This window comes from Colias eurytheme, chromosome 16, assembly GCF_061535395.1.
Source record: "Colias eurytheme isolate Ceu_HAF_F1 chromosome 16, ilColEury1 Martin Lab GWU primary, whole genome shotgun sequence".
Taxonomy (NCBI): domain Eukaryota; kingdom Metazoa; phylum Arthropoda; class Insecta; order Lepidoptera; family Pieridae; genus Colias; species Colias eurytheme.
In genome coordinates this window covers 39,961-52,533 of record NC_142995.1, presented here as the reverse complement: position 1 = coordinate 52,533, position 12,573 = coordinate 39,961, and the positions used below count along the sequence as shown (strand labels likewise).

General features: G+C 37.5%; 2 protein-coding genes and 1 long non-coding RNA gene across 3 annotated transcripts; 1 reads left to right on the top strand and 2 right to left on the bottom strand.

The window, feature by feature from the left end:
• The first annotated feature begins 1,164 nt into the window (after positions 1–1,164).
• LOC149901492 (uncharacterized) lies at positions 1,165–2,665 on the top strand. Its single transcript, XR_016457626.1, has 3 exons — positions 1,165–1,736; positions 1,864–1,925; positions 2,000–2,665. It is a non-coding gene; the product is annotated as an uncharacterized LOC149901492 (long non-coding RNA).
• Positions 2,666–8,253: 5,588 nt separating this feature from the next.
• LOC149901491 (uncharacterized) lies at positions 8,254–9,670 on the bottom strand. Its single transcript, XM_090111276.1, has one exon. It carries the CDS (start codon positions 9,461–9,463, stop codon positions 8,507–8,509), a length of 957 nt encoding a protein of 318 aa, XP_089967402.1. The 5' UTR covers positions 9,464–9,670; the 3' UTR covers positions 8,254–8,506.
• A 754-nt stretch (positions 9,671–10,424) lies between these two features.
• Positions 10,425–11,201, bottom strand: LOC149901490 (uncharacterized). The gene has a single exon (XM_090111134.1). The coding sequence runs from the start codon at positions 11,199–11,201 to the stop codon at positions 10,425–10,427; it is 777 nt and encodes a 258-aa protein (XP_089967260.1).
• Between the last annotated feature and the right edge of the window lie 1,372 nt (positions 11,202–12,573).

The following is a 12,573-nucleotide window of genomic DNA, read 5'->3' as shown; positions in this document are numbered from 1 at the left end:
CGCGCTCGCCGAGGCGGCCGGCCGGGCTCTCGAGGCGCCCCCGAACATGGTGGACGTCATCTTCGATGCGATCGACGACGAGAGCGACCTGGCTCACGTGCTGGGCGCTGTCGGCGAGCTCGAACACGGGTCCGGCGCTTCGGATCTGAGCCGCGAAGCGTGCGTCAGAAGTGACTTCGCTATATTGAAGAAGATTTTGACCGTCGACGAGGACGCGTTCGGCGATTGCAGTCTTTTGAACGAAGCGTTCGTTTTTATAACTCGAAACGTCGAGACGTTAGTTGAATTCAAATTGGAGGTGGGTGATGTTTTATTTTTTTTTCTACCCATCTAGTTAAATTTGAATCATTTTCAACATCAATTCTTATTATTTTCTCGGTTGAAACAATTACTAAAACTTTTTTGGACATTATTTTTATGTGGATTCACACTGCAATACTGCACACCACTTATAAACTTTGAAATTCGTTTCAATGTTTATATGTAATATTACATAGATACTGAGCCATTCTGCGCACGCGCGGCCTGTGGATAGAGAGCATAGCGTACGGGAATAGGTTTACTTTAATCAGTCGTAAAAATTTACAATTTTAGGAAGATTAGAAAAATGATTTTAACAATAGTTAGGGAAAGGAGACTATTTTTTGTGGGCCCACCAAGACTCGGTAACGTATAGTAATAAAAAAAAACGTGTAAAAATATTAAATTATATTATGAATTTTGAAGCTTCGTTGTTTTACAAAAGAAACCGGAATCATGAAATCGAATTAAAAAGCTTTATTTTGATATCATCCCTGCTGTAGTGCTGTCTAGAAACCAAGAACAATGGCCAACATTAAAAAAACTGGAACGAAACGTTTTTATCGATAGAATGAAAATAAAACCAAAAAGCGAAAAAAACTGCCTAAAACAAATCACTTTAGAAACTGTTTTTATTCCTATTTATATGAAAGAATGCTATTGATAGCGATTTTAAATCCTATAATTAATCAAAACAATTTGTTTCTACTAAGCTAAAAAAATCCGTGTTACGAAACGTTACATCTATTGGCTGCTTTGATAGACGTCAGATTCTTTCTGTCGTAGTTGTAATGTTTTTAACATAAACAATGTTTTTATTTCCTATTTAAAAATGTAATTGCTACAACTTAAGAGCGTTTAAGGTGATGAATTAATTTTTCTAACATTTACGGCCCTTTTTAAACCTTCGTAATTTTTATATTATTAAAGTTGTCGTGATGAAAATTCTTGACAAGAAAGTTCAATAGTAACACAATACGTCTACCGTTTTAGAAACATGATTCCATGATATTTTCTCGATAGAAAAAAAATACAAAGTTCTCATTGTTATTTTTTTTTAATCTCTGGCATCTTCAAAATAACAAACGTAAAGTTACGACTTTTTGGATATTAACTATAAAATATACAACCTATACGTCTACCGATTTAGAATTTTGAAATATGCGATGGTTTTGAAATAAACAAGAAATACTTGAAATTAGCGCGCGACCAGCCAATATAGCGAGAGCCGCCCTGTACCTTCCTACCCCGATCGCTGCACGAGTCATTCCCGCTACGGCCGTCACACGGGGAACTTGTGTCGCTCGCGCAATCGTAAAAAAGGGTGACAACACGATAAGACAAAATGAGACAAATGGGGACAATAAAGAAAATAAGAAGAAGAAACATAAAGGTTGGAGGAAAAATAATGCTTACAATTGGAACAAATTAATGAAGTAAGTTGGTTTTATTTTAAATTTGATGATAATTGTATTATAGACGATGTTTGATATGTACCCCTGTTTTAAGTACATAACGAATGTGTAAGAGTTTTTCATTTATAGCATAGATAATCTTTTTCAGAAATCCGGAATCCAGAAGGAAAATAAACCCACTGATTGTTCACAATGTGAACCCACTCCTTCGTAAGTACCTTTATTCAGTCAAAAATGTATGTTATCAACGCTCTACTGGTTTTATCGCATGATTCCATTTTTAGCAAAAAGCAACAAAGTGCAAAGAAATAAAAAATCATGGTGAACTTAGTGGAAGTATGGTGGACGTAATATGGAATTATGGAACAGGAGCTCGTTGGAGTAGTATTATATTTTAAAAAAATACGAAAAAATTTCAAGAATTTCTTAGTAGGTGGTAGATAAGTATGTTGTATAAAGAATTTGATGTTGATATTTATTTCATTTATACTTACTACACCTGTGCGGGAAATTGCTTAGTACTAAAACCGGTTTATATTCATATTTACATAGTAATGTGAGTTTTCAAATTCGAAAAATTTTGTGTAAGTATATTAAATTGAGTTCCTGGGTGATCTGGAAACACAATTGGGCCCGGAGGATGGCGCTGCAGTCACTCCTCCTAATTACATGAACCGATTTGGATGAATATTTGTGTGCACATTTCATTGTTGTGGGATGATTGGTTGATTCGTTTTCACATTAGCTAATATTGTGTATTTTTGTTGTAAACTTAATGTTTATAATACATTATTATTGGTATAAATAAGCCAGTGTTCGTCTCACATTGCTGTACCTGCCTACCTATCCTACCAGGGCCTAACTTTGTTCTGGCTATTTTATTTTGATTATTTGTAATGAATAATTACAATTATAATAGAGTGCAAAAAATAAATACATGCGTCAATATATTTTGTGTTTTTTTTAAACAATTTTTTTACTTAAAAAAATATCATTCCGACCGCGGCTTTGCCCGCGTGGAATTAGGTTATATCGTGAATCCTGTTTTATCCCACAGAAGTGTTCAGTTCGGATAAAAAGTATCCTATGTGTAAATCCAGGCAATTAGCTATATTTTATCAAAATTGGTAATGTAGTCTTGACGTGATTAAGTAACAACTAACAAAAAAATATACAAATTAACATCCAAAGTTTCGCATCAGTTTTACTGTATTAGCGATATCTTCCACTCTTGACTTTGACTGAGAAGAATTAGGGTTTATAACTTCTTTAGTTCTTTCAGAAATAGTACCTTTCATTTCTGGGCATGATGTAATATCTACGTCAGCATCAAATTCTATCTAAATCAATTCAGTAGTCCGCGTAATTAGGTACCATTTCATTTTTTCAGAGTAACAATATTTTTTGTTATTCTAAAGATTATTTATAACCTGTATTATTTTGTAATAAAGTAAACATTACGAAATAATAATAATTATTAATAATGTCTAAGTAGTTGTTAAAAAGAAGATAATTTTGTGTTTATAAGCAAGAAAATAAAACCAATAAATCAACAATTAAATATATGTATAACAATATTATAACTGTATGACGACTCCATACATGTTTGTCCCGAGTCGGCCAGTGGCAGCGCGGCGAGTATGCAAGAATGACTTCGCGCACACCCGCGTTCGCGATAGCGAGCTATTAGACTCCGCCCGCCAAGCAGTGGATTTTTTTTGTGTATCGTCTTAATATTACAATAGAACATGAATAATAGCATAGCTGTGCAAATGGCTACCTATCCTAATATTATGTACCTACTCCTAGTCATAAATCACGTACCTACCTAACTACTTAACTAATAATTTCTTATTTAATCAGGTTTCCCATTCGCTAAAATCGCATAAAGTCCATAAGAAAGGAAAATTTCTATACGCCAGGAAAATTTATATTTCTATACGTCGGGAAAATCTCTATAAGTCAGGAAAATTTAAATGGATAAGGAAAATTTGTATAAGTCAGGAAAATGTTTATAAGCCAGGAAAATTTCTATACGCCAGGAAAATTTCCATAAGAAAGGAAAATTTCAGACAGGAAAATTTCTATATGTCAGGAAAAATTCTATACGTCAGGAAAAATTCTATAAGTCAGGAAAAATTGCCATAAGTCGGAAAAATTTCTATAAGCTGGAAAATTTACATAAGGAAAATTTCTATACGTAAGAAAATTTCTCTTTGCCGCAAAATGATAAAGAAGGAAAATTTCCATAAGCTGGAAAGTTTCCATTAGAAAAATTTCTATACGTGAAGAAAATTTCTCTTTGCCGCAAAATGATAAAGAAGGAAAATTTCTATAAGTCAGGAAAATGTTTATAAGCCAGGAAAATTTCTATACGTCAGGAAAAATCCATAAGTCAGGAAAATTTCCATAAGAAAGGAAAATTTCTATACGCCAGGAAAATTTCTATAAACAAGGAAAATTTCTATAAGTCAGGAAAATTTATATAGATAAGGAAAATTTCTTTTTGCCGCAAAAGTATATAGATAAGGAAAATTTGTATAAGTCAGGAAAATGTTTATAAGCCAGGAAAATTTCTATACGTCGGGAAAATTTCTATCAGCCAGCGAAATTTCTATAAGCCAGAAAAATTTCTATACGTCAGGAAAATGTCTATGCGTCGGGAAAATTTGTACAAGTCAGGTAAATGTTTACATGCCAGGAAAATTTCTATACGCCAGGAAAATTTCTATGCGCCAGGAAAATTTCTATAAGCAAGGAATATTTCTATACGTCAGGAAAATTTCTATAAGTCAGGAAAATTTCCATAAGTCGGGAAAATTTCTATAAGCTGGATAATTTCCATAAGAAAGGAAAATTTCTCTTTTCCGCATAATTATATAAAGGGTGTCCCACTGTTGGTATACTAACCTCAAAGGAGGTTATAGTTTTGCATACGCTGAGTAAATACTTATAAAATTCCAGACGCATTTTTTTTTCAAATAAATGAACTCTTAAAACTCTATGTGTACACCCATAACAAGCAACTCGCCCAACTTTGCCACCAGCACGTGAGCTATCGTTTAAGATTGTTTTTATAGACAAAATGCTCACATTAGATAAGCGGTATTAAGCGGAAAATTTCCATAAGAAAGGAAAATTTAAGACAAGAAAATTTCCATAAGTCCGGAAAATTTCTAAAAATTTCTATACGTCGGAAAAATTTCTTTAAGCTAGCAAAATTTCTATAAGCCAGCGTTTCAAATATGCAATACAAAAATAAAAACAAATTTTTACGAGCGCGTATTGACACGTGGAATTCGTTCACGTTTGACTGTTAATTTCAGGATATCGTGACGTTTCTCTGCCGAGTCGTCGAATCGACGCCCGTCGACATCGTCTGGGCGGTGAAAGAGAAACTCTCGACGTGTCTCCGAGCGCTCGGTTTCATCGCGAGCGGCGTCCCGCGGCGGCTCGCAGACCGCCTAGAGGAGCGGATAGACCGCATGCCGCTGGACGACATCGCGGCGGGGCTGCAGGCGGGCTCGCCGAGCGCGGCGCACGAGAGCGCCGTGAGCGCGCTGCGCGGGCTGCTGGAGGCGTTCGAGCTGCGCGGGGCGGGCGCGGGGCGGGCGGGGCGCGCGGCGCGCGGCTGGCTGGCGCTGGCGGCCGCGGCGCCCGCGCGCCCCGCCGCGCCCGCGCTCGCCGACCTGGCGCACGTCGCGCTGCGCTTCATGTCCTCCGAAGAACTGACCGCTCTCCTGGAAGGTGACGAGATTCAGCTGACGGATACGAATAACTCATCTTAAAATTCTGTTTAAAACCCCGTCATGAAGATCTTTAAGTGTTTCGATGTTGATCGCGAAAAACCCGTTTGAGGCAAAATAATTTGTCCGAATCTGCGTTTAATTTTTTTGAGTGATCGATTCATTTATTTACTAATATTATAAAGCTGAAGAGTTTTGTTTGTTTGAACGCGCTAATCTCAGGAACTACTGATCCGATTAGAAACATTGTTAGATAACCCATTTATCGAGAAAGGCTATATATCATTACGCTAAAACCAATAAGAGCGGAGCACTGCGGGTAAAACCGCGGGGCATAGCTAGTGTAGATATAAAGTAAAAAAAATGCGTTTAATATGAGTTTAAAGGAGATATTTAAAAGGGCCATAGCTTTTAAATTCCTCCTTTAAACTCAAACTCAAACATTTATTTATTCAATTAGACTTCTTCTAGAAACACTTTTGAAACGTCATTACCTACATATAATTATAACATTTACCACCGATTCGGAAAGCAGTATATATAAAGCTATGGAGAAGAACCGGCAAGAAGCAGTATTACAATTTAATTTTACAAAATATATAACTGCATATATATGTATCATAATATGCCAAAGAACTGTCCTGTGGTTTTTACGCGATAAAAAGAAATCGTTTTTAAAAAATCTGCTTGTAATATTTTATTATTTCGAACGTGTCAAAGTTTCGTCCGTAGTAGTGTCTACGTTCACTTCGTAAAAGATCGCAACTGTATAGACACGTACGGCGGGGGGAGCGGGGGGCGCGGGGCGGAGCGCTCGCTGCCCGGCGCGGTGCTGGCCGCGTGCGCGCTGGCCGGGCCCGCGCCGCGCCGCCTGCCGCCCGCCGCGCTGCCCGCCCTCGTGCTGCACGCCGCCACCGCCGCCGATACCGACTGTGACCATCAGAGAATATTACATTTCATCGAGCAGGTTCATTACATTGAACATTTTACTTTTGCCTCACTATTTATGTAATAAACACAATTCGAGTCACCGATATATATTTTTTTAGTCGGATATTTTAATAACTACATAAATTACGTCACAAAATATAAAAACTACATATAACTGAACATATAAAATATATCCCACCAAAAACATTTTCATGTAAAATGTTGCCAAGACGAGCCCATATGACTCGCACTGTCAAAAAGTTATCAGATCTCATGTAGAGCCAAGCTTCTAACACTACACGCCCTAACTCTACAAGGCCTAACTTCACAAACTCTACACCTTAGTCAAAATATGTGGTTTGGCCATTTCGCTACATTCACATCGGCGTAAGGTGAAAAATTAATTCACTGTTCATTACTTTTGTGTTATACAATAGTTCTTGTAGTAACGAACGGCCAAGCCACATATTTTGACTAAGGTGTAGAGTTTGTGAAGTTAGGCCTTGTAGAGTTAGGGCGTGTAGTGTTAGAAGCTTGGCTCTACATGAGATCTGATAACTTTTTGACAGTGCGAGTCATATGGGCTCGTCTTGGCAACATTTTACATGAAAATGTTTTTGGTGGGATTTCATTTCTTTTTGTAAGTTGTTTGTAACAAATTTTTTTTTTATTTTTCTAACAAGGAGTACCTATACATATATATATCTAGGGGAACCAAGTTTTAGATTATTAGATTAGACCTCCTGCGTCATCAAAATTTAATTTAAAATTACAGGTCTCATACAAACTCCCATTACCTAGTTTAAGGGGTTGGGGGATGAAAGTTACAAGTTTTATAATTTTTTTGTTGTTTGTGTGCTAATACTAGCTTACATACAAAATTTCAGCTTTCTAGGACATTAGGAAATACCTTAAGAATTTTGATGATCATCAGTGAGTCAGTGACGAAATTAGCGTTTTTTAGATATAAATAAAATCTGAAGTATAAAAGCTAATGTAATTAAAACTTAATATGTTCAATAAGTCCGCTATTGACAATATATCCCGAAAATTTTGTTGATCTAGCATAATCCAAACCCAAGTTATGAGGGTTCAAAAAAACGTCGAAGCGCTTCGAGAAAAGGTAGGTAGTGCCCGTGCGCTTCGCTTGGCTCGTCTTGGCGTCTTGGCGGGGGCACTACCGTGCCCCCAGATAGATTGCTATAATTATTGTATATTGAATTCAAAGGTATGGCCGACGTTCGAGCTCGACAGCACATTTGACCAGCGACACGCAGTGGTGGCGGGTGCGTGGGGCGCGGGGGCGGGGGGCGCGGGGGGCGCGGGGGCGGGGGGCGCGGCGCTGCGCTGGGCCGCGCGCGCCGCGGCGGACCCCGACACGCCGCTGCAGCACCGCCTCCTGCTGCTGCAGTACGTGCCCGAGGGGGAATCCTACGAGTTAGTTACTTTTTATTACGATAGCGTAACGATACATTGTTGAACCGGAAGTGCTTCTGAGGTGAGTTTAAAAGGTTTCGCTCGCTTCGTGTACTTTGAAGCCTGTCCTCGAAAGATTTCTTGAACGACAGCTAAATATACAATATCGATTAAGCGCTTAAATTGTAACCTACAGGCCACATAACCTATTATACTAAAAGAATATGATTTTTCATATGCCTTTTTAATATTTCATTTTTTTATTGTGAGCGCTCGTTTGTTGTTTATAACACGTAACTTTGTTTATAATAATAATAGTATTAGAAATTACACGCGAGGCCGGGTTAAATATTAGTTTGAATGCAATAAGACTGTACTGTGATTCTATACAGCTACCTATACCCGGCGCGGCGAATGATGATTCCTATGACACTGACAGTTATTCTCAAGTGTTCCCGCTTTAGGCATGGGAACTGGAATTTCTTTAGGGAAACTCAATATTACTTGTATAAAGATTTTATTTTCAACACCAACGCCCCATTTGTACAAAGGTTTCTTTGTGAGTAAAAAAAATACATTCTACCCGGCCAATAAATGATAAATTAATAAAAATGACAATCCATGTCGGTGCGTGCGCGATTGCTATTATAAATTAACAGGCGTAGACATAATCCTCCCCCCGGTGAAAAGCGTAGATTTTCAAGCTTGAAGGTCTTCAGAAGTGGGCAGAGGACAAAGTCGTACCAAAGGTCTTCGAACGCAGCCTCTTGTAGTTTCGACGTCCGCAACTCGACAAACGCCGTCTGTTCCATGGAATAATCGAACTATACGCCCCATGCGCCAACAAAGTGGTGGAGAATTATCCTCTTGAAGCAGTACGAGGTCTCCGACGTTTATTTTTGATTTGTCAACCTTCCATTTGGTTCGTAGTTGCATTTCTGAGATATACTCTTTCTGCCATCTCTTCCAGAAGTGTTGGCGAATTTGTTCAAGTCTGCCATATCTATCCAGGGAGCTCTCTTTAGCGTTGTCTAACGAAGGAGCCGGCAGTGCATTCAATGGTCTTCCGATTAAGAAGTGCCCTGGGGACAAGGAAAGGAAGTCATTGGGGGAAGATGACATGGGACACAAAGGACGGCTATTGAGAATGGCCTCCACTTGAGCAAACAATGTCGAAAGTTCCTCAAATGTGAGATGAGTATTGCCCATGACTCGCTTTATATGAAATTTAGCGGACTTAACCCCGGCCTCCCATATTCCATCAAAGTGAGGAGCGTAAGCGGGGATAAAAGAAAATTTTATTCCCTCCTGAGCAGCAAACTCAGACAGAGGTTCCTGATTAGCCTTTAGAAAACTATTCAATTCTTTCGCGGCAGCTACAAAATTTTTACCGTTGTCGGAAAACATTTCGGTTGGCTTCCCACGGCGTGCCACAAATCTGCGAAGTGTCATAATATAAGCATCTTTTGTCAAATCAGACACGACCTCTAAGTGAATGCATTTGAAACGCAGACACACAAACAAACACAAGTAGCACTTAACTACTCTAGCACCGCGCCCTTTACGATTTAGAATGAAGAAAGGGCCCGCATAGTCCACTCCAACAGACTTGAATGGAAAGTCAACGTTGACGCGATTTGAAGGTAAGTCAGCCATTTTTGGATTATAGGTCTGACCACAAAGACGAGTGCAGGTAACGCAGTTTTTGAAAAGAATAATTTAATTAGTCAATTGATAAAATGCCGGTAAGTTTATTATTTTTATTTTGTTTTTAGAGTTGTGTAAAATCGTAGAATGTAAGTGAAAGTTATTCGAAGTTTTGTAAATTTAGAATATTTTTTTAAAATCAAAATTAATTTCAGATTCGACGGCTGTATGGACCTTGACTTCAGGTAAGTCTTCTTCGTATTTTTTGTTAAGTTGAGGCCATTAGGGCATTGAGATGCATCGCTTAACGAATGTAAACGATTTTTGGTGAATCGCAAAGAACTCTGCGAGAAATATCGATATTTGAAAGAAATTTTAGATTATCAACAATATCCAACCAGTCATTTTTGATATCCTGCGACACAGGTTCATCCCATTCAACACCCTCGAGCCACAATTTTTGGAGCAAAATCTTTGGCTGAATAATGCACGGGCTCAAAAGACCTAAAGGATCGAAGATTCGAAATGAACTTGAGAGGATATGTCTCTTTGTGATTTTGTCACTATGAAGTGGAATTTCGATTGGAAAATTGAAGGCATCCTTCGATGGATCCCAACAAAGTCCGAGAGTGCTCGACGACTCACTGATTGTCAAATGTTCTGTATTACTTTTGTGTAAATTTTGAAATAAGTTTTTTGAATTAGTTTTGTACTTTCGTAGATGAAAACAAGCTGAATTTAGAGCGTTTGAAACTGAATTTTGAATGTATTTAAGTTGATCTTCATCGTCACAGCCGGTGATTAGATATTATTTCGTCTAAATCTTTTCTCAAGATTTAGGAATCGTTTTTTAGCTTGAGAATATGAATCGCCGAGGCAGTCAGGTGAGTCCTTTAGGGGTAACTTCACACAGAATCTGCCGCTTTCTAAGCGCGTGGTGGTATTTAGAAAGTGTTTTTCGCATGTTATGTCATTTTGACTCAGAACAGTTTTTTTGGGGTAGCTCTTCAAGCTCCCAGAATTTTGTGAGAATTTTGTGAATTTCGTTAGAAGTAGAGTTTGTATTTATGGCATGATTGCAATGAATTTCGTTACTACGAGAATTATTAATTGGGCCAGCTATTAACCAGCCGAATTTAGAATTTTGCAATTTAGGATTATTAGGACCTAAAGAAAGCTGTTCGCTTTCTAGAATGTCCCAGAAGATATCTGCTCCAATTAAAACTTCAATTGGAGCTGGCTTGTAGAACTCAGGGTCCGCCAAAGTTAAAGAATTAGGTATTTTGAGACCTTGAATGTCAACTGGGGTCTTAGGTAAGCGGCCCGTCAATTCGTTGAGAACAAGACATGAAAGAGTAACGCTGTAGTTGCTATTTAGAGATTTTAATTGAGTGAGACAGCTTTCGTGCACTGTATTAGAAGAATTATTGCCAATGCCAGTGACATTCATTGCCTGCAATGGGCAAGTTCTTAATGACATTCTTCGTTGCAGGGATTTAGTGACAAATGAAGACTGGCTGCCACAATCCAGGAGAGCACGAACCTTTTCTACTTGCTTATTAATTGGGTTAAAAACTTCTATCAATGCCGTAGATAGGAGAACATGTTTGGACATTTGTCTAGAAAATGCTGCTACAGATTCGCTTGGTTCAACTTGCTCATCTGTGCTGAAGTTGGCAGTGACGTCATCATTAGAATCATGGAGAAGAGTGTTGTGTTTTTGCTGGCATTGTCGACATGAACCCATGCGGCATTTACTGACAGGATGCCCTTGTCTGAGGCAATTTCGACATAATTTATATTTATTTACATACGACAGCCTATCTTGAATGTTTTTAGACTTAAATGTAGGGCAGTCATAAATTCTGTGATTTTCGTTACAAATTATGCAAAGATAAATTTTTAATTTATTTTGATTAGATGTAGAAAATGAATTAGTATTTCTATTTGTATTAAATTTATTATTTTTTTGTGAATTTAGTTGTGAGGGACGTGACGTGAATTGTGATTTAGAATTATTTTGGGATTCATTATTAGTGCCAACCTTATTACGATTCAAAGATTCTAACACATCTGCACGGTTGATTAAAAATCGTTGAAATTGTTGCAAAGTTGGAATGTCATCAATAGTATTTCGATACTCTTCCCATTTAACAAGAGTACATTTGTCCAATTTAGAAGACAAAATAAATATTATAAGTACATCCCAATGGTCAGTAGGCTGACCCAGGCTAGACAAGGCGCGAAGATTTTTTGTAACATGATCGACTAAAAAACGTAGTGACTTGTCTGACTCACGAGTTAAAGATTGAATATTAAGTAAAGAATCTAAGTGATGATCAACAAGAAGCCTTTTGTTATTATATCTGTCGCAAAGTAGCGTCCAGGCTGCCTGGTAGTTTGCTGTTGACACTTCGAGATTAGAGACAATCCGTGCCGCATCACCCTCAAGGTAAGAAATTAAATAATGAAATTTATGTATATCAGTAATATTTTTGTTTTTATGAACTAAATTTGAAAATGTATCGCGGAACTCAAGCCAACGGAAGTATGAACCATCAAACTTTGAGATTTCGATTCGTGGTAATTTAACATTTGAGTCTTGATGGAAAGAGTCTTCATTGCCCATCGATTTCCTACGATTTTCGTTATCATTAAATAAATTATCATATTGTTTAATCATTATTTTAGCAGAAGCAATACCTTGGACGAAATCGTTCTCAATGTCGTCTCTTTCATCAATCTCAGAATCTATATTTTCAGAATTAAGAACCTCAATCTCAGTCTGCAACACATCAAACTTTGTTGACAATGCTTCGAATTTGCCAAGTTTCAATTTAAATTCAGCCATTAATAGTTCATTCATTGAAATGGACTCACTAATTCTGTCCAAATAATTTTTAAATTTTGTAATTTGGCCCTTAATAGCAGACCTTTTTGAATATAAATCTCTTAATACCTTTGGATTAGGTTCCGTAGACATTTTGTAAAATAGTTTAATTGAATATTGTTATGAAATTAAAATTTAATTGTATGTAATTATTTTGAAATTATGTAATTATTTTTCGATTAATTAATTATTTAAATGCACGTCAACAAGCTTGATAAAATTATGGAAG

What these genes read in the sequence shown, in the direction of transcription:
- LOC149901491 (XM_090111276.1), bottom strand. Translation starts at nt 9,463, where the DNA reads ATGGCTGACTTACCTTCAAATCGCGTCAACGTTGACTTTCCATTCAAG.
- LOC149901490 (XM_090111134.1), bottom strand. Translation starts at nt 11,201, where the DNA reads ATGGGTTCATGTCGACAATGCCAGCAAAAACACAACACTCTTCTCCAT.